This window comes from Esox lucius, chromosome 1 (assembly GCF_011004845.1).
Source record: "Esox lucius isolate fEsoLuc1 chromosome 1, fEsoLuc1.pri, whole genome shotgun sequence".
In the NCBI taxonomy this organism is placed as follows: Eukaryota; Metazoa; Chordata; class Actinopteri; order Esociformes; family Esocidae; genus Esox; species Esox lucius.
The window spans coordinates 14,724,081-14,749,896 of record NC_047569.1 but is presented as its reverse complement, the minus strand read 5'-3'; the positions used below and the strand labels follow the sequence as shown (position 1 = coordinate 14,749,896).

The 25,816-nt window shown below is 40.3% G+C and overlaps 3 protein-coding genes across 6 annotated transcripts; 1 reads left to right on the top strand and 2 right to left on the bottom strand.

Annotated features, from left to right (window-relative positions):
* Nucleotides 1–968: 968 nt before the first annotated feature.
* On the bottom strand, nt 969–9,407 carry gpr55a (G protein-coupled receptor 55a). Its single transcript, XM_010902306.5, has 2 exons — nt 9,078–9,407; nt 969–2,432 (listed from the first exon to the last, which is right to left on the bottom strand). Exons 1-2 carry the CDS (start codon nt 9,092–9,094, stop codon nt 1,445–1,447), a joined length of 1,005 nt encoding a protein of 334 aa, XP_010900608.2. The 5' UTR covers nt 9,095–9,407; the 3' UTR covers nt 969–1,444.
* A 3,205-nt stretch (nt 9,408–12,612) lies between these two features.
* On the bottom strand, nt 12,613–16,415 carry LOC114829945. The gene is made up of 4 exons (XM_029116457.2): nt 16,308–16,415; nt 15,859–15,918; nt 15,715–15,772; nt 12,613–15,399 (listed from the first exon to the last, which is right to left on the bottom strand). The coding sequence occupies exons 1-4, from the start codon at nt 16,388–16,390 to the stop codon at nt 14,179–14,181; spliced, it is 1,422 nt and encodes a 473-aa protein (XP_028972290.2). The 5' UTR covers nt 16,391–16,415; the 3' UTR covers nt 12,613–14,178.
* A 105-nt stretch (nt 16,416–16,520) lies between these two features.
* Nucleotides 16,521–21,519, top strand: LOC114838808 (cancer-related regulator of actin dynamics homolog). Of its 4 annotated transcripts, none has more exons than XM_029118994.2 (13): nt 16,521–16,751; nt 17,013–17,141; nt 17,346–17,450; nt 17,608–17,673; nt 17,950–18,097; nt 18,634–18,677; nt 18,832–18,894; nt 19,117–19,203; nt 19,360–19,395; nt 19,783–19,927; nt 20,152–20,223; nt 20,441–20,468; nt 21,359–21,519. In XM_029118994.2, exons 1-13 carry the CDS (start codon nt 16,542–16,544, stop codon nt 21,507–21,509), a joined length of 1,284 nt encoding a protein of 427 aa, XP_028974827.2. In that variant the 5' UTR covers nt 16,521–16,541; the 3' UTR covers nt 21,510–21,519. The 4 variants fall into 4 exon arrangements, with proteins under 4 accessions (XP_028974827.2, XP_034150510.1, XP_034150511.1 ...); XM_034294619.1 differs by having other exon boundaries at nt 18,829–18,894; XM_034294620.1 differs by lacking the exon at nt 20,441–20,468 and having other exon boundaries at nt 18,829–18,894.
* The last annotated feature ends 4,297 nt before the right edge of the window (nt 21,520–25,816 follow it).

The window sequence follows — 25,816 nt, the reverse complement described above, 5'->3', positions numbered from 1 at the left end:
TTGCTTCAATACATTTAGGGGTGTGATCCTGGTCAGGACAATCTCCTGAACTCCAAACTGAATGTCAGAATGGGAAAGAAATGGGCAATTTTCAGCGTGGCATGGTTGTTGGTGCCAGAGATGAGCCGGTCTGAGTATTTCACAATCTGCTCAGTTACTGGGATTTTCAAGCAACAACCATTTCTAGGGTTTACAAAGATTGGTGTGAAAAGGGAAAAACATCCAGTATGCGGCAGTCCTGTGGGCGAAAATGCCTTGTTGATGCTAGAGGTCAGAGGAGAATGGGCCGGCTGATTCAAGCTGATAGAAGAGCAACTTTGACTGAAATAACCACTCGTTACAACCCAGGTATGCAGCAAAGCATTTGTGAAGCCACAACACGCACAACCTTGAGGCGGATGGGCTACAACAGCAGAAGACCCCACCGGGTACCACTCATCTCCACTACGAATAGGAAAAAGAGGCTACAATTTGCATGAGCTCACATGGATCATGGAACATGGATCCATCATGCCTTGTTACCACTGTCCAGGGTGGTGGTGTAATGGTGTGGGGGATGTTTTCTTAGCACACTTTAGGCCCCTTAGTGCCAATTGGGCATCGTTTAAATGCCACGGCCTACCTGAGCATTGTTTCTGCCATGTCCATCCCTTTATGACCACCATGTACCCATCCTCTGATGGCTACTTCCAGCAGGATAATGCACCATGTCACAAAGCTCGAATCATTTCAAATTGGTTTCTTGAACATAACAATGAGTTCACTGTACTGAAATGGCCCCCACTGTCACCAGATCTCAACCCAATAGAGCATCTTTGGGATGTGGTGGAACGGGAGCTTCGTGCCCTGGATGTGCATCCCACAAATCTCCATCAACTGCAAGATGCTATCCTATCAATATGGGCCAACATTTCTAAAGAATGCTTTCAGCACCTTGTTGAATCAATGCCACGTAGAATTAAGGCAGTTCTGAAGGCGAAAGAGGGTCAAACACAGTATTTGTATGGTGTTCCTAATAAACCTTTAGGTGAGTGTAAGTTTGTGCTGTCTAGATTGAGAGTAGATGGACTGAATCTGAACAGTTCAGTATCCAAACAATGTTGAATGATTTGCTTAAATTCAATATGAATAATTAAGAATATTTGGGTTAATCAAATCAGTTAGTGTTAAATATGCCATCTGAGATTTACTGTGGAACATCTATGGATCACAAATGCCACATCGGCGAGTAATAATACAATTAAACATAAACCTTAAGGTTGGATGACTAATTTGTAAACACATGTTTTCCAAGCCTTGGCTAGTAATTCATTTTGTTTGGAGTGTTTCATGAGACTGGCCTCCTCTTTGGACTGTGGAGTTCTGAGTGTCCTGTCTGACAGATGGAACAGAAAAGCTTCCATCCACCCTGGTCTTCACTGCCCTGATAAGTAACAGGCAACATCTATCTAGCAAGTCCTATTGATCCCTTGCCACCCGTGTGTCCATCTACACCTGTTCCTCTCTCCCTCTTTGAAGTTGTCACCATGTTTGCCGAAGACATCCTCCCCCTCTCCCGCTGTACGTTAAGCAGGCTCTCCTTCAGGACGAGGTAGTAACAGAAACCATCCGTCAGACAGTTGACACTGCCAACGGTGCTACTGATGTGGACAAACTGTCTGAGGTGGAAAATTTCTGTGTCCTCTTTGTAGTTTTTGGCCAGGAAGTAGACAAACGCGGCCACGTGGTAGGGTATGAAACAAACCAGGAAGGCCACCAGGTTGGTTAGGACTATCTTGACAGATTTGTTGTCTCTCAGCTTCTCGTCCAGTGGATTCCGTCGCCGCAACTGCCTCAGAATTTGCATCACACGCACTGAGAAGAACACTATGGAGACTGTGCTGATCATGAACACGCTCTCCAAGGTGACAATGATCCACGTCTTCTGCCAGGTATTGTTGGAGAACTGTTGGAAACATCTAGTCTCATTGGCGTTTCCCGAGCTTGTGTTGTTTTCTTTTTTGTGGAGATCATACACAGGTGGGGTGAAAGCGAATATAATCAACCATACGGCCAGGCAGACCAGGGTGGCCTTGCGCGGCGAGCGCAAGCCCTTGCTGAACGGAAACTGTAGAGAAATATAGCGATCGGCCGAGATGCACACAATGAACACAATGCTCCCGTAGATGTTGACAAACACCAGGCTTTCCAGAAAAGAACAGAAGCCCATACTCAGGCCCCAGAGATTTTGGTAGGCATACATCTTGAACGGCAGAGAGAAGAGGAGCAGGATGTCGTTGACGATCAGACTGGTGAGGTACACCGTGGACTCGGTCCATCTGCAAATTCTGAACAGGAGGAGGTACAGAGCGGCCAGGTTGAGAGGAAATCCCACCACCAACGTGGGGATGTAGATGATCCACTGGATGACTCGTACGGGGTCGGATGTATTGCTGCAAACACAGACAGATGAGGAATTTGCATGTGGGCAAACACCATGTTACTTTTCACATGTTAAATTCTTTTTAATTCATACAGGTATCAGGAATGATGGCTATCGGCCGAAGAGAGATCAAAACCACTGAAATGTAATGTAGGCTAAATTATATGTCAACTGTAGGGAACTGGTAGCTATAACTGTCATGTGCATCAAATGACATAGTTATGTAACTTTCTTTTGGGATGTCTACTGCCATCTAATGGACCCATTCTGTATGTTCATACTGCCTGGGACTGAGTTCATCTTATGATGTAGCCTATTCACTTTTACTGTCCGATGCTCTGTTGGAGGCTCTGTTGGAAATCTTTTGTTGCAAATTTCCTGCCAGTGTCTGTTATCAGTGCCTCTCATAATGTTAATGTACAATTCACTTCTTTTCCCATATGACTGTTGCTTGAAAGTCAGACACTTGCCTCTCAAATGCAATCTGACCTCTGTGACCTTAGCCCTGATTGGTTGCTAGTGCAGTCGCTAAGGGGCTGGAAACCATTCTTCTCATGGATAATAGAACACTGTTATAGTCCCTACTCATCAGAATGGAACAATTTGGCAGCCATCTTACCTCAGACCTGAAAAACAGCTAAAATAGAAACACATGATAAAAATGGCAATTCATATTATATAAATATCCACTGTCATGACTAGTATAATGCAAGCAATGACTGTACTTTTCAGAGTATTAAAAAACAAATCCATGGCAGAGTTGCAAAGAAAAAGCCATATCTCAGGCTGGCCAAAAAAAAGAAATGATTAAGATGGGCAAAAGAACACAGACAGTAGACAGAGGAAGACTGTTAAAAAAAGGCAGGCATCTCAGAGTTATCAGAATTCTGTTTAGGTACCCAGATAGCTGTTGGCTTCCTTGTTCAGTAATTAAATTCACGCATCATCATGTTGCTTTTCTGGACTATAAGTGACACCTGCAAAAGTGATTCCAAACTCCGGTATCATACGTCTTTTTCTGTTGATCAAGTTGAGGCTGCACAAAATACCACCATGACCAGTGTTAAGTGTCTCTGTCTGCAGTCCCCTGCTGCTTCAAACAGACCACCATCTTTCCCTGTACCAAAGAAACCTTCCTTCACCTGCCTGAATCACACCTGCCCTGTAGCACTGACATCCATCATCATGAAGTGCATCGAGTGGCTGGTCAGAACTCACATCTGCTCCACCCTTCCTGACACCTTGGACTCCTTTCAATTTGCATACCGCCCCAATAGATCTAGGAACGATGCCATCGCCTTGACAACACACGCTGCCCTCTTCCACCTGGAAAATGGCAACACATACATGAGGATGCTGTTCGTGGACTGCAGCTCAGAATTCAACACTATTGTGCCTGCTAAGCTTGTTCCTATGCTCAGGACCCTGGGATTTAACTCCTCCCTTTGCAATTGTATCTTGGACTTCCTCACGGGGAAACCCCAGGTGGTGAGAATGGTAAACCTCACCTCCTCTGAGCACAGGAGCCCCCACAGGGCTGCGTACTCAGTCCCCTCCTGTACTCCCTGTTCACATATGTCTGCGTGGCCACACACAGCTTTAACATCATCCTTAACTCTGCGGATGACACAATCATCCTGGGTCTGACCTCCAACAATGGTGAGACCACTTACAGATAAGAGGTAAGGAACATGGCTACATGGTACCAGGACAACAACCTCTCCCTCTCTACGTCTGCAAGACTAAAGAGATGATCGTGGACTTCAGGAAGCTTCAGAGGGGGGGTCATTCCCCCTTACACTTTAATGGAGCTGAAGTGGATAGAGTATCCGAACTGAAGTTTCACGGTGTGTTCATCAAAGATGACCTCACTCGGTCCAGGCAAACTAGCTCTACAGTGAAAACTGCCCAAAAACGATTATACTTCCTGGGGAGACTCAAGAACTTTGGCATGTCTGTAAAAACTCTCACCAACCTCTACAGGTGCACCACTGAGGGCATCCTATCAGGCTGCATTACTGCAGTACGCAAATCCCTCCAGAGGGTGTTGAAGTCGGCACGGTGCTTTATCGGCTGACATCTTCCCTCCGTGCAAGGCATCTACCATACCTTAGGAAAGCATGGAACATCATCAAAGACTACAGCCACCCAGGCTATGGTCTGTACATATTGCTGCCATCTGGTTAGAAATTCCAACCATCCTTGTCTGTCCCCCACTGATGAATTCGGATGGAGGGCAGTGTAATTGGTTTATTCATGTGTCATAAGCAACTTCTCTGGCCATACACCGCCTTTTTTCTTTACAAAACTTGGGTGAATTAAATTACTTACTGTTGAGAACCACCATTTTTCTAAATTACATTGATTGGGACATGCAGAGATCTAGAAATTCAATTAACACATATACTTTGTTTTTAAATTAAATACACAAAGTGATTGAGAACAACTCTAGTTTGCTTCTAAACAACTCTGTATAACTCAAGATGATATAAATGCATTGAGATTAAATGGTTAGGAGGCTACTATGGAGAATGATAAATAAGATTAAATGGGATAGTTTTTGATAAACATAAATAAAATGGAAATGACATAAACAAGTGACAAAACATGGTAAGATATTGTGCTGGAGATACAAATGAATAACGCAACTATTCCAGTTTTTTTCACATTATTACAAAAAGAAACATGTTCAACATCATTCATACCCCTTGAAATTGTTGAAAGTTTTTTCTAATCACCTATAAATTGAGAACAGCTGAACAGCGGAACAGCAGTAGTTCTCTAGTCAGTTACTAGTCAACTGCATGTCATGGCTAAAAACAGAAATAGTTGCATTATTCATTTGTGTCTCCAGCCCAATGTCTTACTGTGTCTTGTCACCTGTTTATGTCATTTCCACCCAGAAGAAACCTATTGGTCGAATGAAAATTCACTATAGCTCAAAATTCGGCATGGCTATGAATACTATTAGGCTTAATTGTACCTGCACATATAACTTTTTTCAGAATCCCTTTCAACATCACAAACTACATGTTTCAGCACATAAACATATTTTGTGGGCTGGAAACTCCTATCGCTTATATTCAACACCAAAAGTGGGGGAAACATGTTTACTGATGCCTTAATATCTATTTTGTTAAAGCCCTGCTTCCTCGTGACAACTGCAATGGTGCTCAGGACAGTCGATGACAGTCGGGACAGGCGTCCTCAGAAGCATGTCCAATACCTTACTGGTTCTTATCACGTTGTTTGCTCAATCAGGCAGTTTTGAATGAATCTTCTGTATGTAATTAACTATCTGGTTTTTGATCTAGACTAAGCTCGCACAAACCGCCAGAAGGAATCACAAGAGCTATACAAGGCAGGGCAACATATGATAACTTACTGAATGCTGCCCTGGGCTAATCTGTGAGCAGGATTCAGTCCCTGGCCTTGCAATGATGCAGCTAACTGAGGCAGTGACATAACCACTACATCATTCAAGGATCTGAACCCTTCTAAATGGATGGCTGTCCTAATGTAAAATATTTCTTTAACTTTGGCAAATAGCCAATAATCTTTGACAAAGTCAAAAGCATAAATCATTTATTGAGTCCATCCTCATCTCCTGGACTGGATTGGCACCTGCCACTTCCTGGTCACCCAGGGTTCCAATATCCCCGGCTGGTGGAAAGCAGACAGGCAGTACAGATGGGCCTCCTGCCCCAGAGGGATTCACAGGACCATAAGATCAACAACCCATCTCAGAACTGTTCATTATACTGCTGCACTATACTATTCCTAAAACTCTGACGATTTTCCTACATGTAGTCTCATACGGTAATTCACATTGTAACTGTGTACATCAACTGTAAATTGTGTTGATTATCTAATTATCTAGGCTTGAACCAGGCTTGAAAGACCCGTTGTTGTCCCTGTCCAAAGTCCTCCTGGTTGTGTTGCAGATCAAGACAATACTTGACATTTTCAGCTACCACTGTGCTGACACCTCCCCCTCCTCCGTGTTGTCCCTGTCCTTTTCCATCTGGTCATGCTTCCGACCTGGACTAAGTTTAAATAGACTCTAGACTCAGCCCACATGCACTTATTAATTATTACAATTTGTACTCTTAATATGTTCACCCGGCCCAGCCAGAAGAGGACTGGTCACCCCTCTGAGCCTGGGTCCCCTCTAGGTTTCTTCCAAACTTTTTGCCTTCTTAGGGAGTTTTTCCTAGCCACTGAAATTCAACACTATTGTTGCTTGCTCCTTGGGGTTTAAGGCCGGGTGTTTTGTAAAAGCCCTTTGTGACAACTGCTGATGTAAAAAGCGCTTTTAAAATGTGATTGATTGATTGAATGATTGATTGATCTTAACGCTCAGTCAAATTCTGGGTATTTGCAAATGTGCTGTAGCAATTCTGAATCAGGTGTTGTTTGTTTTGACGTTGTTTTGCTCATTTTGAGAAAAACATTTTTAGGCAATATGTTTGGGGTCATTATTTTGCAGTGTGACAGTTATAATAATGATAATCATAGGATTTATTGTTGTTATGAAATGTTATGACAAAGGTATGTATGTGTATGGCCGTATTATAAGGAACAGACAAAGGAACAGTCCTAGTAAAATTACAAACCCATGCTAGCTGTTACATTGTTAGATAATCCCTTTCAAAATATCAGATGGATATCATCATCTATGTCAAATGTCTGTGTTTTCCCACCATTTGCTTTTTGGAAAATGCCTAACTGAGGTAAAGTTGATTTTACATTCAAATATTCAACAGACATGTTTATACAATGCAAACAAGTTCCATTCATATATGATTACTAAAAGGGATTTTTCACAAGCAATTATTAGTGACTGCAGGGATGTTTATTTAAATGATAGTAAACCACAATATTCAAAATTCATAGTGATATCCAGCTCTTCTTGTAATAAGGAATCATGAGAATATATGTTTTTGCAATCTCCCCTGAGAATCAGTAAAACCTAGTATGTTTTCAAAAAGTTATAGACCGAAGTAGTCAACACATCATCCACATAAAGCCTAGTAGCAAAATGTGATATTGCCTGTTTTCCAATTTCTCCGTTCATCTTTCCACAAGGAATTTTAAAATCACTATAAATATGGTCTGTGTTTTGTTTAGCCTTACTCTGGCTATGTGTTTTGAAAATCCTGTTAATCTCAAGACAAGGTGACATTTGTCAACACATTTCTTTAAATTAGCTATACAAAAATAACTTATATTTAGCCAGTATTGAAAGTCAACTTGTTTTATGAATATTTACAGAGGTACGAAAATGGTGAGGTGGTGTAAGCCTACACAAAACTCAAACCTTATTTGAAGTTGATCAAAAAAATGTAATATGGAAGACATTAATGGTGTTAGAACTGAAATATACGCTTTCTCAGTTGTGCCACAATAATTTATGGGGATTATGACTCATACTGTTTCAATCTTTTTTATTTTAAGGACAAACAGGGCTCCCATCTTACTGTATTATTTTCAAAGCCAGACAAAATGAGTCAACCTGGCTATCGTGCTATATAATGGCCAATAGGAACATCGTTGTTGAGACAAGTAACAGCAACAGAATGTGCATAGTGAAGGCTTTCGGGGTCGATTATTGAATTAATACCTGGGCCAATGTTTTATTTTGATAAAAATCTTATTGGAGTATTTCTTGTATATTTGGATTGTTTTATTCATATGCTTGATGTTTTTAGTTTAAAAGCAGTTGCTAGCTAAATGGCATGTTACTAATAGTATAGTCAGATTCAAGGTAGCGAGTGAAACCACAGAGCAGGAATTTCCGGCTGTGGATTACATTACCATGGTTAACACCCAGTCAATAGATGCTGGCAAACCAAATTAGTTTGTAAATTTGTTATTATCTACAATATAAGATACTTACAAGCAACTGTTTATTACTATAAATACAACAACATGGACCCTGGTCACTTTTGGGACAACAGACTCTCGTTCCTAACATGGAATATTGGAGGAAACACTGCGTACACACACACTTAAGAGACTTCCTCAATGGTAGAATAATAGTGGTTGTTAGTGATTATCTCTAGCCACTTCAGTCCGTCCCCCAGCACATAGCATATATATGGTAAGACAGAAAAATGACAAATACAACATGTCATGTGGCTCAGAGACCACAGCAATCGGTGTGTCTGACATTACGTCCTACTTTCCATTAATATGTCCGTGATCTGTTATGTTATGATTGCAATAAAATGAATTCATATCTTGACAAAAAGATCTCATGATCCCGACAAAATATTTTTTATGTATATGCTGTCTCTGCAGTTTGGTGCAGGAAAAATTTAATTGTAAATGCTTGTAAAAGAGCCCTAGTGGTCACCATTGTGAAATATACGTTTTGTTAATGTTGAATGTTTAAGGTCTACATATAAAAGCGACTTTACCAAGTTTGAAAACCAGTGTCTGTGCGAAGAACTTATAGAAACTATTTGGAAATGTCAATTACATTTAAGCTAAAGTACAAAGAAATTATATAGAAAACCTACCAAATTGCCATTGTGAACAAGGGAAAAAGCATTGCCCTAATCTGTGAGCAATGAAAAACACAAAACACGACCCGCTGAATCAACTCTCCTGTCAAATAAAAAAGTCAAGATTACATTAAAGAATTACTCACCTAATTGAGGTGTCCATTTCTACTTGTTCAGCAAAAGAAATAATGTATTTTACAGCTGAATGAATGTAACCTACAACGCACAGCCTATTCTCTAAGATAGTACATGTTCTGTGTCTGACTGACACTGAAACACTAATCCATTGGGGGAGAAACCGTTGTACTTGTGCTCTTTCAAAAACATTTACAAAACTGCACCACAAACCACAACATGAGCACCTGCAACCTGCCCTCTTTCATCTGCAAGAAGTGCAGCTAATGTTGGGCTTGTTGGCATAGTCAAAAGAGGCAAAGCAGATTCTAGGAAAATATGCAGTCATCCTTCTTCTTGCATGAACGATGTGTTTCTGTGTATAATGCCTAGACCGGCTAACCACTTCTGCTTTAACTATTGTCTGCGCTCACATGGTTTGCTGATTTCATTTTAAGAAATTGAGACAAACTGAAATGTTTTCTTTAAATGTAAATGTCCCACACATTTTTAAGGTTTTCAGTTGGTATGTTATGAACATTTTAGAAAAATGTTTTTTAAGAGAGGGGTGACTGTTTTCAAAAACATTTATTTTAGTATATGAAGGGACTGTAGAGGGAGCCATAGAAATGGTCAGAGGACCTCATAAAAGGAGACTATCAAAATAAATCTAAATGAAAGATGATTACAAGTACTCTAGCTCTCAAGTTGCTGCCCTTAGGTTCCGATAGTATAAACAGAGTTTCTTGTAATGCAGTCTGAATTGTGTTTGAAATAATACTGTACATGGCAGGTGCACTACATAAATTTAAAACAATTCTATTAAAAACCATGTTCAGTCATTCTTTGCTCTACTGAGGTTTTGTATACTGATGATGGGCATTTTGAGACTTTTCAGTAAGCAGGCTCTTGTGGCTCATTTGGCACCCAAACGCCTCTTTGTTTAAAATGCTTAAATATAACCTCGGAACCATGAAAAATGCCAATCTGCAAAGCGAATATGAAAAAGTAGGCTAGAATTATGTTTGAGTGTACAATCCATGTTCAAATAAGTAACCAAGTAGCCATTCTTGTGTTACAAATTTTAAGGTTGAATAAACACTCTTGCATTCCTTTGTAACTTGGGGCTATTTATTGTATTAACTTACAGAAATATTTTTGAATTGCATGTGGTTGTAACCAAATATCCACATTGAAGGATATATACAGTATATTGTGCCACTGATTTCATCTGGCTAATTCCATATATTATCTATGTACTGTATATGATGGATTCCTGTGTACAAAATTAAGACCAAGTAAACTTGATTTAAAGTGCATTTAAAGCTCATTTGAATAAACTCATTTTTTATTCTTTCACTTTAATTTCTGGCAGAGAAAGAGATGTGAAGCCACATATTATACATAATTAATGGTACATTTAAATCTGCAGATAAATTTAATCCACAGGTGGAACAAATTGTCTTCTTTAAATGTTGATATTTAGTTGCATATGTATTGTGACTGTACTACCAGGTCGGAGTGCCTTTCGAAATTACCTGTTTAAATGTATACGCATACTGGCTTTACAGACATGCAATACTGACAGGGCTGGGGTTATGGAACCAAGCGCGGACACAGAGGCAGAGAGGAGGTGTCCTGCACGGACGTCTATAGTAGGGATAGGCAGTCTCGTGGTCGGCAGGCAGGCAGAGGTCAGAAAACGAATCAGAACAGTAGAGGTACAGAGGATTTGGCTGGTTCGAGGTCGGGGGACAGGCAAAGGTCGCAACGAGGTGGTCCACAAGGCAGAAGCACAGCGGGCAGGCAGGATCGGGGTCAGGGTCAGCAGGGGTTCGGTAACTGGGAAGGCAGAGCCGAGAACGGGTAACAGGAGACAGGTAACACGGGAGTAAACACTGGAAACACATGAAAAGACAATACGACCTGGCAGCGGGCGAACAGAAAACACAGGCATAAATAGACAAGCGGTATCAGGAAGATGGGAGTAACCTGGTGGGGGGGAGGAGACAAGAGCGAGACAGGTGAAACCAATCAGGGCGTGACACAGTACTATTCTTCCACCCTAAACCACCCCGGACTAGCGAGTACTATTCCTTTCTCGTTTGGAAGAGGAGGATAAAAATCATGTTCATTCATTCATCTTCTTCCGCTTATCCGGGGCCAGGTCGCGGGGGCAGCAGTCTAAGCAGAGATGCCCAGACTTCCCTCACCCCAGACACTTCCTCTAGCACTTCGGGGGGACACTGAGGCGTTCCCAGGCCAGCCGGGAGACATAGTCCCTCCAGCGTGTCCTAGGTCTTCCCCGGGGTCTCCTCCCGGTGGGACGGGCCCTGAACACCTTCCCAGGAAGGCGTTCAGGAGGCATCCGGAACAGATGCCCAAGCCACCTCAGCTGACCCCTCTCGATGTGGAGGAGCAGCGGCTCTACTCTGAGCTCCTCCCGGGTGACCGAGCTTCTCACCCTATCTCTAAGGGATCGCCCAGCCACTCTGCGGAGAAAGCTCATTTCGGCCGCTTGTATCTGGGATCTTGTCATTTCAGTCATGACCCAAAACTCATGACCATAGGTGAGAGAAGGAACGTAGATTGACCGGTAAATCGAGAGCTTCGCCTTGCGGCTCAGCTGTTTCTTCACCACAACAGACTGATACATCGACCGCATTACTGCAGAAGCTGCACCGATCCGTCTATCAATCTCCCGTTCCATCCTTCTTTCACTCGTGAACAAGACCCCTAGATACTTAAACTCCTCCACTTGAGGCAGGCACTCTCCACCAACCTGAAGTGGGCAATTCACCCTTTTCCGACTGAGGACCATGGCCTCGGATTTGGAGGTACTGACATCCCCACCGCTTCACACTCGGCTGCAAACCGTCCCAGTGCATGCTAAAGGTCCTGGTTTGAAGGGGCCAACACGACAACATCATCCGCAAAGAGCAGAGACGAAATCGTGTGGTCCCCAAACCTGACACCCTCCGGCCCCTGGCTGCGCCTAGAAATTCTGTCCATAAAAATTACGAACAGAACCAGCGACAAAGGGCAGCCCTGCCGGAGTCCAACATGCACCGGGAACAAGTCTGACTTACTGCCGGCAATGCGAACCAAGCTCCTGCTTCGGTCGTACAGGGACCTGACAGCCCTTAGCAAAGGACCCAGGACCCCATACTCCCGAAGCACCCTCCACAGGATGCCGTGAGGGACACAGTCGAATGCCTTCTCCAAATCCACAAAACACATGTGGATTGGTTGAGCAAACTCCCATGAACCCTCCATCACCCTGTAGAGGGTATAGAGCTGCCCACATGGAAAGAACCTATATGAGGATATATGCGCATATATGTAACCTATATGCAGTCTATATGCACATATATGCTGCATATATGCTGCATATATGCACATATATGATAATATATATGCTGCATATATGCGTGTATATGCCACATATAGGCAAAATTGAGGTGCATATATGTGCATATACAGGCCATATAGGTCTCCTGTATTGCTTCTTTATATCCACATATAAGCCCTATATGTACATACAAGATACGTCTCCTAGCTCATGGCAAGATCTGGTCATTTTGTAGCTCATATCTCACTTTGGAAACTGTCATACATGATGCCTAGCTCATATTTTCTATTATCAAGGCAATAACTAAGAAATAACTAAAAAAAATTATGCTAGAACTTATGTATGTGCGAACACGTGAAATGGGTATCACATCTAATTGGCATGTTATGGAATTTAACTATGGCACTTAAGTGAGAGGAGATGTCTACACGTTTTCCTGAAACATTTACAAGGTCAATAGTGGAAAAGAAGGAAATGTATAACAAAATGGTTTGTGTTTTTTTTATTTTTGTCAATCAAGCCTTTTTTCCAATTTCAAGTCACTTCCAGATTCACATTACAGCTCATACACATCCACACATTCACCGTTACATCCACCAAATGCAATGTTTTCTGTATTGTCTTAATGCATTTTCCAGAATATGGCTGAAAGGTCATTACAGTCTGAATGTAGCAAAAAAACTAACAAAAGAAAAGTACATAGAATATACATTCAGGTAATCATCATCATCCCACATCTATCTGAGCATTTCACTGTGGTTAATGAATTTGAAGACAATGTCAACATTTCTGTTCACAGTTTTAACAAACAGACACTTTTCTTTTATCTGAGATGCTTGTATAGCAACTAAAGGCCCCAGACATTTCCTTACAGGGACGTAATAACAAGGATTCTTAAATTGACCGCAGATGTCCTGTTTCACTTTTTGGTAGTACTTCCCCACTGCATAACATGTCTCCCCCTGCCCCAGATCACAGACAATGAATGTCTTCACAGAGAAAATACTTTCCTCTCGATCAGAAAGAATGACAGTGTACGAGTTTCTCCGAAAAGTACGCGAGTAGTTTTGTGAATGAACTATTTCAAGATTAACCACTACTCTGCAAAAATACTTCACAGTGACTCTATTTTCAAGGTTGCTGATGCTGTTCAAGGCCAGAAAATCATCATTTCTGATCATACAAATTTTAGGCCTACCCAGAGATGTAACACCATGACAGCGACTTACTTCCTGCACCATTTTTTTCTCAACTGAAAAAGACTCTAAGAGAGCTAAGTAATCATCAGAAGCTGCCACCATGGTTTTTTGGGAAAATGATGGAAATGCAACCTGTAGCCAAACTGTTTTCATTATCTGCAGAGAAACTCCCTGGCTGCTCTTTATCATATCTAAAATGATCCCATTGTATGACTCAAACACAAATGCAGACTGTGCCCAGAGGGGACCCCAGTTCCTCACAGTATTGGGCAGATGAAGGCACAAATGTACATTGAAAGTGACATTATTGATCCCATAAAGGGTCTCCATTTCCTGAACAAACTCTGTTAGCAACCCCTCAGATTCTGATATGTGCAGTGGTGATATATTCTCACCGAGTAGAAGAGAAACCCCCTTTACCAACTTAAACCAGTGCTTCAGATATTTTTCAGGTAAGACCCCTTTCAATGTTGGTATGCTGTAATAAAACAACCACATGTTCCACTCGTGTGCCTTCCAGAACTTTTTCTCTTTCACTGAGCGAGGGACACGGGAAACATTACAGGGGGGTTTAATAGAAGTTCAAATGTCATCAATCTGTTCTGTTGAGTGTCCGATATACCATGGCGATTGGTTGTTTTCAGAATGAAACCACAGCGTGGTGATGCTTCTTGCTACACCCAGCAGCACACTGTGCATATAATCTGGAACACAGCCATCAATGATATTAAAATCAGGTAGACAAGACAAAATACTAGGCCCTTTCACTCCCTTAGTGGGGTTTCCAGCAAGAGCCTCTTCCACCAGATCATCAGTCTGGGAGGGATTCCTCAACTCTGCTTTTTCATAGGGATAAGCCCTTACACGCCCCCTGCGTTTTAGCACACTTGTTCCTTTCTGCATACAAAAAGAACACCCAAACTCACCATTAAACTGTTTAAAGTTCGGAATCAGTGGCCGAGCAACTGAATCTGCCACCATGGTAGTAAGCAGTACTTTACTTGTGACAATTTCCCCACTTTCACTTTCCCATATAAGACCATTAGAGTACAACTCTATGCATTCATCGACAAATGGTTTCATGTAAGTGTTCATATTTGGTTTGTTTTGACCAAACCACAGGCCACAAAGCATAACATGTTTTGCACGTAGCTGTATTGGCAGTTCATTAATAGTACACAAAATTGGCCACAAACTTTTTGTGTTTGATTTGTGCACTGGCACTCCATCACAGTTGAAAGTCAGTGATATGCTGTCTGGTGATGCAAGGGGTGATCGTTTTTTGTATAAATGTCCATCATATATATCTTTGATGGAGGCATCCTTCTTCTCAAAGCGGTGTTTCAGGTGTTTCCCTAATTGGTGGTCCTCAAGCAGTTTTTTAATTTGGTATTTTAGTGGCAAGTACAAAAAACACTGGTCTTTTTGTGCATGCGCTTTTGATGTGTCCTGGTCACAGACTGGGCACTTGACATTAAAGGGACCTTCCTGCATGCTTACCTTGCAACTCTTGCACACATAATGTACTTCTAATATGTCTTTCACTGAATCAAATGCTTTGTAGAAAAGGTACTTTGAGCCACTAACCAATTCCCCACCAGGACCAGCAATAAAGTTGATAAGATGCATGATGTCCTCCAAGGCTCTATTTGTTAATCCATGTTTGAGTTTTAATGCCAGCAGCAGGAGTTCCACCTGTTCTTTTGTTGGTTTCTGGTCTAAAGTTGGACTTGTGGGGTCTTCTAGATGTTCCTCTACTGGCTCCCCAGGTGAAGAGCTAGGGCCAGGTATGGGTTGGTTCATCTGTGAATTTAAAACATTGGATTAGCAATCCCAAATTTGCACAGACTCATACAAATGTACCATTTCATGTGGTTGGTAACCACTTGCATTTGAAGGCTCAAGTGTCTTTGTTTATTTTTTTTAACAGTCTTCTCCAAATTAATTTTATGCCCCCTTTTGTCCACATGTATATTTTTCTGACACTTTAAGCAACATCAGGAAGAATTGGGTTGTGGAATTATCTATGATGATTTACATTAACTAGTGTGCATGCACATGCACGAACAAAACAAAAAACACCTAACTTTAATATTTTTGCCATTTTTAGCCACTTACTGTGTCATCAGAAGCAGTAGACACCGGGTCATCTTGATTGTCCTCTTGGGTGAGATACCTAAAATAAAAATAAAAATCATTCAGCAAGAAATATGTAGGTTTTTTTATTTGGTATTTAATTTGGTGTGCGTGTTTTCTACTTACTGAGTTGTAGAAGAAGAGGCCACAGCTTCTTCATCATCACCCATATCTTCAGAAATGTCCCTAACAAAAATGTTGTGGTAATGTTAAAACACTTCATGCATCACTCAATATAATAGGATTGATATGACTGATTGATTAAGTCCAAGCAGGTAAATTCCATTCATGAGGTGAAACCTTTAAGACTGTAGATTCAAAACACACAAAGTGAAATATTTTCCTGGCTAGAGTTCCAACTTGAACAGTTTTCTTTATTTATTTACTTTGGACATGGAAAGGTACAGTGGACATGGAAAGATACATTTTACCTTTATACAAACATACTTAACATACATTAAGGGGAATTATGCCACATGCGTTTACATGATATAGGAAATGATCTGTAGCTGGTAGCTTTGTTAGCTGGCTAATTTAGCTAGCTAGCTTCTAGTACGTTTTGTTACAAGACTTACTTTCGTTTACGTCTTCTCTTTGTTCTTTCTGGAACGGGTGCTTCGTCGTCAACGAGGTACCTTTTGTAACGTACTGGATCCATATCTATTGCTTTTCTTTAATTGCGTCTAAATTGCATTTCTCCACTCTGCTGCCACCGATCAGCCGCTACAGCGTCGCGTAGTTGATGACGTCATCCGCATGCGGCCCAGCACACTATCTTTCGCGCCGAAAGATAACGGCTGGGCGTAAAAATGGCGATATCAGCGTTGGAGATCCGCTATGTCCTACTTGAATGGACTGAGGGTGAGGATAGAGGGGCCCATAGTATTTTGGCTCTCGACTGTGTCCGGAATTTTTCAGTAAAAACATTTCTTGAAAGGACTGAAAAAAACGAGAAGCTGGTGGAATGGCGAAAAGGCCGCCAACCCTGGCCGGTGCACCGAGCAAGAATTATTGACGTGGCAAGTATGTTACATGCTAACTTTATCTGACGTTATGTAGTTACATACCACATTTAATGTTTTTTCTCGCTCTTAAAGAAGTCTAAAATGGATCTTGCTAGGTCCCTGGTTAGCAATAGCTTCGCTTTCTGGCTCATGTTAGCTACATAATTTGCTAATGTAAGCGAAGTCCAATTGGGACTAATGTTAGATTTGGTAACGTTAAGCATGATTAGACAAACGTTTGCAGTTCATGATAACATTTTAATTTTATTGCACCAGAATTTGAAAAAACTCTCCAAATTAAACTGCGTGGGATCGAGATGGAGAAAGAAGTCACACAGCAAACAAAACATCCCAAACTCAAAGTACCGTGATCAGGGGCAGACTGAGAAGGCTTCAAAGAAAAGGGTAACTGACTGCACCAATTGGTGCTTTACTTAAATGATCTCCCCCTCTCTCTCTTGTTTCTTAATGTGTAGGCATGTGTGTAGGTTTGTAATTGTGTCATCTATGATGATTTCATGTGCTTTGTTGACAAGATGTATGTGCAAGGTGGTGTAACGTAAGTTAATAAGAGTTGGGCTAAAAGTCAGTCTGTTTCTCTCTGTCAAGGTTGACAATAAAAAGAGATGTCCTTCTAAATACAACCACGAGGAGGAGGAGGAGAAGGAGGAGGAGGAGGATGAGGCGCGTCATGACAGGCCTTCAAAGAACAAGGTACACTACCAGTCTGCATCCAGTGTGTGTTGTTACATTGCAATACAGTAAAGATAAGTAAGACTTTTATAATAAAGTGCATTACCAGTAGCTGTAACAAGGTATGACACCGGCACAGTAGGCAACTTTGTCCTCTCACTTTCTCTCTCCCTCCCAGCGGGCCAGCGAAGAGGAGGAGCGTATTGGGGATGAAGAGGACATAGTACCACCCTCTAAGAAAAAGGTAGCCTAAATGATGACATCCATTGTGTGGTGTATTACATACATACATTACATGACATACAAGATGAGGAAGTTTCATGTTTTAAGTAAGGAATAACCACCAGGAGGCCAGACAACCAGTTACATATAGCCAAGTGGAGGGACTTCTGCCCTAGACTTCTTGCCACCTTCCTCTTACACCTCTCGTGACATCCTCCCAGCCAATCAGAATCAACCATTTACAAAATAAGTTATATAACAATTAGCTGTTGTTCTTCTCTCTGTCTCTTTCTCGTAGACAGCTGCTGAATTTAGAAAACACCTGGATGAACAGATGTGGGAGAGAAGGAAACTTGACCAAATGCAAAGAAATTTGCAGGAGTTGAGAAATGAAGTCCATTCTCTTAAAAATGAAAATGCACGTCTGAAAGACATTATCATCAATCGTAAGTATTCCTAATTTTTATATTTATTAGCAAGGTTTTTTCTGGAGATGGATATTGCGGTGGCAGAGAAGTGTAAACTTAGAAATGTTATGGGCTGAAACACGTGTTTGGCAAAATATGTTGTTAGCTGGTGAGGTAGTGTGTGTGCTCATATAGCCGTTGATAAGATTCAAATTAGATTTATATTTATTTGTCTCTTTCTGGAGGAATTTGTAGAGGGTTAACAAAAGTCATGGCCTAGAGAACATACAGTTCATGAGAATAAATGATGCTTTTCTGCCTTCAACGGCTCAAGAAGGCAATCGGCTCCAGAAAAAAACCCTGGGGAATTAGAATTTGGGAGAAATTGGAGAAAGAAAATTGCGTTCACAACCAGGTTTCCTATGCAGAGCCTTATCAATGGGCTTTGGAGGGTTTTAGCTTGAGTTCACACCTGCAGGAAATGTCTTTCGAAGAGTAAGGGCACTGAGTTGCTGGGTGCTATTTTGATCTAGTGATTGTAATTATAGTTTTTTATTTATATAACCTCTTTCTAGAAATCCCTCAAATGAAAAGTGACATCGCCATTATTGCTCAAAAGGTAAGTTCCTCTGATTTTCATTGCTTTTTAAAATTGTTTCTCAAGCAGAACTGGAGAGACTTGTGATGTTGGGCTGATTGATAGTGTTAATTTTTTATGTATTTACACTTTAATTTATTTAAGAGAATAACTATATTTTTCTTCTATGAAGAAGACTGGAAGGACTCCTGTGGAGGATCTAGATTCCTCCTTCTCGACTTTTGGAGAAATGCAACCGGTGAGTAACCCCCTTGCATTTTTATTTATTTATTTATTTTACTTGTTACTCAAACAGAGCTATATGGATTTTTATTATGTTTGGCTGATTACTTTTGCATGTAACTTTAATTTATTGGCATGTTTAATGTTTTTCAAGCCCCCCCTGTAAATAAGAATCTATAGTGGCTTGCTTGGATGAATAGAAATTGTTGAGTTTGACTATGTTTCTTTCTTCTCTAAGACTCCAGAGAGGAGACAGAGCCCAGAGGACACCGAGCCCTTTAAAGAGAGTCCCATGGTGACTGAGCGCTTTCGAGAGACACCACAGGTGTGTGTAACCCTTTTATACCTCAGATTTTACTTAAGGCTCCAACTGAGCTATAGGGATTTTTATGTTGGGATAGTTAGTGGTAATATGTAATTTACTTGCCCCATATTTATAAAATTGTTGAAGAGTTTAACAATGTTTTTCTTCTCTAACAAGACTGCAGCAACAGCTGAGACCTCAGCGAAAACACAGGTGAATAACATATTATGTAGTAAGGATGGGTATAAACTGTGTGCTTTGTAGGAGCCAATTAGTGTTATAAGTGACAATCATCCTCTCCTCCTGCCCCCCTTCACTCCTCTCCACCCACTGTCTTTTCTCCTTCCCTACTCTCCATCCAACCTCCTCCTTTCCCCCCACCCTGTCCTCCTCCTTCTCTCCTTTAATAACGTTTTGGGCAGTGATTAATTTGTTTCATTTCTTTATCATTCATCTGCATTTATACATATCATTAATCTGCATTTATACATAAAAACCTATTAACTATTGGGAAGCTAAGCATAAGAATCAATATGAAACATGAAAAAGTTTCTAAAAATTGCCAATAAATGTATATTGTGATGTGAAATTATTTTTCAGATGGAAGTTATAAAGGGCTCTGGGGTGTTTTGCCAGGCAGAAGCGTGGAAAGCAGCCCGCCTTGCCCCCTCTGCTACTGCCATGGTGCGGAATCTCCTGCTGGGCACCTTTGATTTGGAGACTTTGCTGAAAAGCAACCTGAATGGTACAAAACAACATGTTCCTAATCTCTTCTGTCCTTGAAAAAAAAAAACAGTCATATTCTGTGGAATAAATTATGTGTGTGCGGGCATACCATCGCTTTTTTACTTGGCATTTTTGTATTTCCTTGCACCTCAAGAAAACATGATGTGTATATAAAAAAAACTCTTGCTTTCTCCACCTTCATTTTACACCCCTTTCATAATAATTTTGAAATATTACTTTAAGGTGGGAAGCCAACCAGAGGGGATGGGGACCAGCTGGTCGCACTTGACCAAATTAAAAAGGCAGCCATTATTGGTGAGTAAATGCATAATGCATTGAGAAGGGAAAACCAAACTTTTAAGACTTTATAAGTTCACCACTTTAACCATAGCCTACTTGTAACAAAATTTGTTAGGCATCAATGGAGACTGCATAAAGTAGAGCACCAATTATTGTTACTGTATCTGCTTGGCACCTTTAATACTAATTCATCGCTTTCTGACTTCTTGATCCTACCTTTCCTCTTCTAAAGCCACATTGCTGGGGTATTGCGCTGTAAGGTGTGTAGTCCTCTATTTTGTAGAACATATAGTGTTGCAAATAACCTCATGGCATATTGTTGTCGTCTGAAGTGTTCTTAAATAATCATATTCACCCCTCCTTCACCTTAATCCCCTCTGTCCTGTGTTTGTGCCTTATTTTGTCTATACCGGTTATTGATTTGCTTGATTTTATTGCTTGATCTTATTGCACTTCGAGTAAACCTAGCATGGCAGCTCGCGGGTGGAATGTGTGTGTGAATGGGTCAATGGGAGGACATTGTAATGTATTTTGGGGGTGCAGGAAAATGCTATAAAAGTGCAGCCCATTGACAACTAGATATGTTTACATGTGCAAAGTTTCTTACATCAGATAAAAAATTTGAGGGATTAGAATATCTGAATCTGTTTACATGGAAACAAATAATCTAATCATGACGTGCATAAACATGCACCAAGCCTTATTCAGAATAATAGCATTTTGACATCCGCAGAGCGGTCTTAATTTCCCTAAAACAACTGCAGAAGTTGTACTTCACCTGTGTTTTAAGCTAAACAAAAAACTCGGGAGTGGCAACATTTTTCCTATCCATGAATTTTCTCTCCTTTGGATGCACATGATTGACTGTGTGACTGTTAACAATGCAGTTCCCATGACGGACGTGTGCATATGAAAGAACAATGCCCCCCCCCCAAAAAGGGGGGGTGATGTTTCCAATCAGAATTTCTTTCAGATTTAGCAGAATCCAATCAGAATCTTCCAATTGACGTGTTTACATGACACATTTTTTATTATGGTCAGCCCTTTATCCAAAATATGTCTCCAGTCGCAGCTGTACTGTAAGCACTTTGGGTTCCTGATGAAGCACTATATTATTATTATACTGTCTAATTATTTTTGTCTTCTCTAGATGCTACATTGAAGAAGTGGCCGGCAGCCAGCCGAGGGCAGATAGGCACATCTATCAATTCAAAGCTCACGGAGCTGAGAAGATCAACAAGATAAATAGTTTTTTTTTTCTATTCAGTTTTTTGTCTTGTTTTTGTTCTTGTTCTATTTGATTGTTCTTAAGTAAATAAATAAATGTACATTTCTACATTTTGGGCTTTTATTTATTTTGCATAGTAGCTATGGATTTTAATAATTTTACTAATATATAGGTAAACATATAGGTGCATATATACATGCATATATGCACCCATATATACTTGCATATATGTACCTATATAGGTACATGTATGCACGTATATATGTACCCATATATGTACACATATGTGCATATATGGGTACATATATACGTGCATATATGTACCTATATAGGTACATATAAGCCCGTATATATGTACACATATGTGCATATATGTGTACATATATGCACACATATATACGTGCATATATGTACCTATATAGGTACATATATGTACCCATATATGTACATATATGTGTATATATGTACATATAATATAGGAAAACGGCCAATTTTATATATGTCACATATATTAAAAACATATATCAAAACCTATATTTAAACATATATGTTTATATAGGTTATTTCCATGTGGGTGGTCCAGTTTTCCACGGCCCGGACGAAAACCACACTGTTCCTCCTGAATCCGAGGTTCTACTATCGGCAGTATTCTCCTCTCCAGTAAAAATCATGTTATTACCATATATTAAATGGATTATTGGAAATGTTTGAGGCAGGATTCTACTCAGTGCCCCTCTAAAAATGTTTGTCCAGAAATGAATGAATTATAAATGAATGTTGGAATAATGTCTATAATTACAAATGCTGTCATAAATCAAGTCTGATTTGATTTGGCTGTAAAATAAATTTTAAGAATGATGTGTTTTCTTCTTGCATAGTGAATCAAAATGTTCTTTAAGTTAATTTTATATTTTATACATTTTATTTAGTTGCATTCTTGAACTTGATTGTTGTTTTAATGGAGACATGCTTCCAACCTCAAATAGTAAGTTTACATAATTAAATGATAATAAATTAAATCCAAAATATTAATTATCGCCTTGAATTTTGCAAGCAATTCTTGAAACCCTAGCCCAATAGAAATGTCTTGAATTGACAGAATAGCTGTTCATGGACAACTTGGACCACTAAACCTACAATGTAAAATGACTTTGATAGTTTAGTTATTGAAAGATCTGGCTATAATCATTCTCATGATAACACAACGACAGTAGTCAGTGACACATTTTAGAACTGAACAGGGCTGGGCTTGGTTAATATCGTGAATGGGAAACCAAATGGATGGCTGTATGTATATGTCAACTCTCCAGTAAGTTGTAGATTAGCTGGCCAGTCTTTTTTTTCTGATACTGGATATAAATGTAATGATTTTATATAATTCAAAGGTACATACTGAACATGTTTTGAAAAAGGTTTGTCTATGTTAACAATTGGTTGCAATTATGACATGCACATGTGGTTGAAATTTCATTATTGGATTTAAGTTGCCCCTATATTTTCATATTTTCTGTGCTAGTTGAAATAACAAAAAAACAGCACTGACTGGTGATGTCCAGAAAACCTTCGATAAGAAAAAAATTATTTGGTATCCACATATGTATAGTATCTCCCAAAAGTGAGTACACCCCTCACATTGTTTGGAAATACTTGATTATAACTTTTCATGTGACAACACTGAAGAAATTACACTTTGCTACAATGTAAAGTAGTGAGTGTACAGCTTGTATAACAGTGTAAATTTGCTGTCCCCTCAAAATAACTCAACACACAGCCATTAATGTCTAAACCGCTGGTAACAAAAGTGAATACACCCCTAAGTAAAAATGTCCAAATTGGGCCCCAAGTGTCAATATTTTGTGTGGCCACCATTATTTTCCAGCACTGCCTTAACCCTCTTGGGCATGGAGTTCACCAGAGCATCACAGGTTCCCACTGGAGTCCTCTTCTACTCCTCCATGACGACATTACGGAGCAGGTGGATGTTAGAGACCTTGCGCTCCTCCACCTTCCATTTGAGGATGCCCCACAGATGCTCAATGGGGTTTAGTTCTGGGGTATACCCTCAGCTTCTTTAGCAAGGCAGTGGTCGTCTTGGAGGTGTGTTTGGGGTCGTTATCATGTTGGAATACTGCCCTGCGGCCCAGTCCCCGAATGGAGGGGATCATACTTCGCTTTAGGATGTCACAGTACATGTTGGCATTCATGGTTCCCTCAATGAACTTTAGTTCCCAAGTGCCGGCAGCACTCATGCAGCCCCAGACCATGACACTCCCACCACCGTGCTTGAATGTAGGCAAAACACACTTATCTTTGTATTCCTCCCCTGGTTGCCACCACTAGCGGAACCCCTGGTTCCAGTAATTCATGTCCTTGGTCTGCCTTTCTTCAGAAAACTGTTTGCCGGCTTTCTTGTGTATCATCTTTAGAAGCGGCTTCATTTTGGGATGACAGCCATGCAGACCAATTTGATGCGGTGTGCGGTGTATGATCTGAGCAATGACAGGCTGACCCCCCACCCCTTCAACCTCTGCAGCAATGGCTATAATGCTGAGCACGTGCACTCAACTTCTTTGGTCGACCATGGTGAGGCCTGCTCTGAGTGGAACCTGTCCTGTTAAATTGCTGTATGGTCTTGGCCACCGTGCTGCAGCTCAGATTCAGGGTCTTGGCAATCTTCTTATAGCCTAGGCCATGTTTATGTAGAGCAACAATTACCTTTTTCAGATTCCCAGAGAGTTCTTTGCCATGATGTGCCATGGTGAACTTCTGGTGACCAGTATGAGGGAGAGTGAGAGCGATAACACCAAATTTAACACACCTGCTTCCCATTCACACCTGAGACCTTGTAACAATAACGTCACATGACACCGGGGAGGGAAAATTGCTAATTGGGCCCAATTTGGACATTTTCACTTAGTGGTGTACTCACTTTTGTTGCCAGCGGTTTGGACATTGATGGCTGTGTGTTGAGTTATTTTGAGGGGACAGCAGATTTACACTGTTATACAAGCTGTACACTCACTACTTTACATTGTAGCAAAGTATAATTTCTTCAGTGTTGTCACATGAAAAAATATAATCAAATATTTGCTAAAATGTGAGGGCTGTACTCACTTTTGGGAGATACAGTATTTCCTTGGTTTGCGGTTCAAATAAACAAAATAATCAGAATAATGTACTAAATATTAGCTGATTCGTCAAAGAAATCCTAAAACGGATGCATATTTATTTTGGAACCTTCTTTACTTGCTAAGACATAATTTGATTTCAAACAGGTGATTCGTTTACCTTCAAACTGAACTCACCCGTCGTGAGGGGCAGGTGCCTGCAATAGGAAAATCCCCCATGTTGAACCAATTTAAATAGAGAATATTTATAATTTATCCTGTTTTGTGTCACTGTATGTACTGCAACGAGCATGAAAAAAAACAGAGAATTGTTATAAGAGATCAGACACAAGATTACAGCCAAACATGAACAATCTCCAGGCTACAAGGCCATCTCCAGAGACCTCATTGTTCCTGTTTCCTCTGTAATGTTTTGAAGATTTTTAAGGCCAATGCCACTGTAGCCAATAATTTGCAGTGGTCTCTTAATTTTATCCCTTCTGTTCCTCACTCAAAATCTTGCTTTTCGACTTTTTTGGAAAGGAAATAAAAAGGTGCAGTGGTCTCTTAATTTTTACTGGAGCTGTATATAGGAATCATAGGAATTGCTTGATTAGCTGTTTAGTGTTTCTCAGGTCGACATTTATGTATTTTTTATTCTAACACTTTAGATACTGGATTTTTGATCATTAAGATTGAATGAAAATGAACTTAACCATGATATTCAAATGTATTTAGATTCACCTGTACATTCCACTTGTAATATACATACTTAATACTCTAACTTCTGGTTAGATGCTAACTGCATTTCGTTGTAATACTTGTTCAATGACTTTAAAGTTGAATTATCTGTTGCACAATACTGTATATTCATCAAGCCTCAGGTGTGGAATTTTAACAGTGTACTGAGTCAAATAAATCCTTGCTAAACTGAACCAAATGACACAGACCGGGCTTCCCTCTCTAATCTCTCTTTCACTCTCACACAGACACTTACACATACACACACTTGTCTCTCTCAAAACTAAATTTACAGTTAGAGGCATTTTTGGTGTGGGAAACATTTTATTACATTGCCGAACCAAGTGATTAAAAATAGAAAATATATAATAAACTACAAAAGTGGAAACTGAAATTACAACCAAAAACAGTAAATACTGAGTAAAGACAACACACAACGGTTTTAAAACCATAAAGTATTTCACATGTTATATTATTTAGTTATATACATATTTATATTAACAATATGCACATAGTTATGAGTATAAATAGG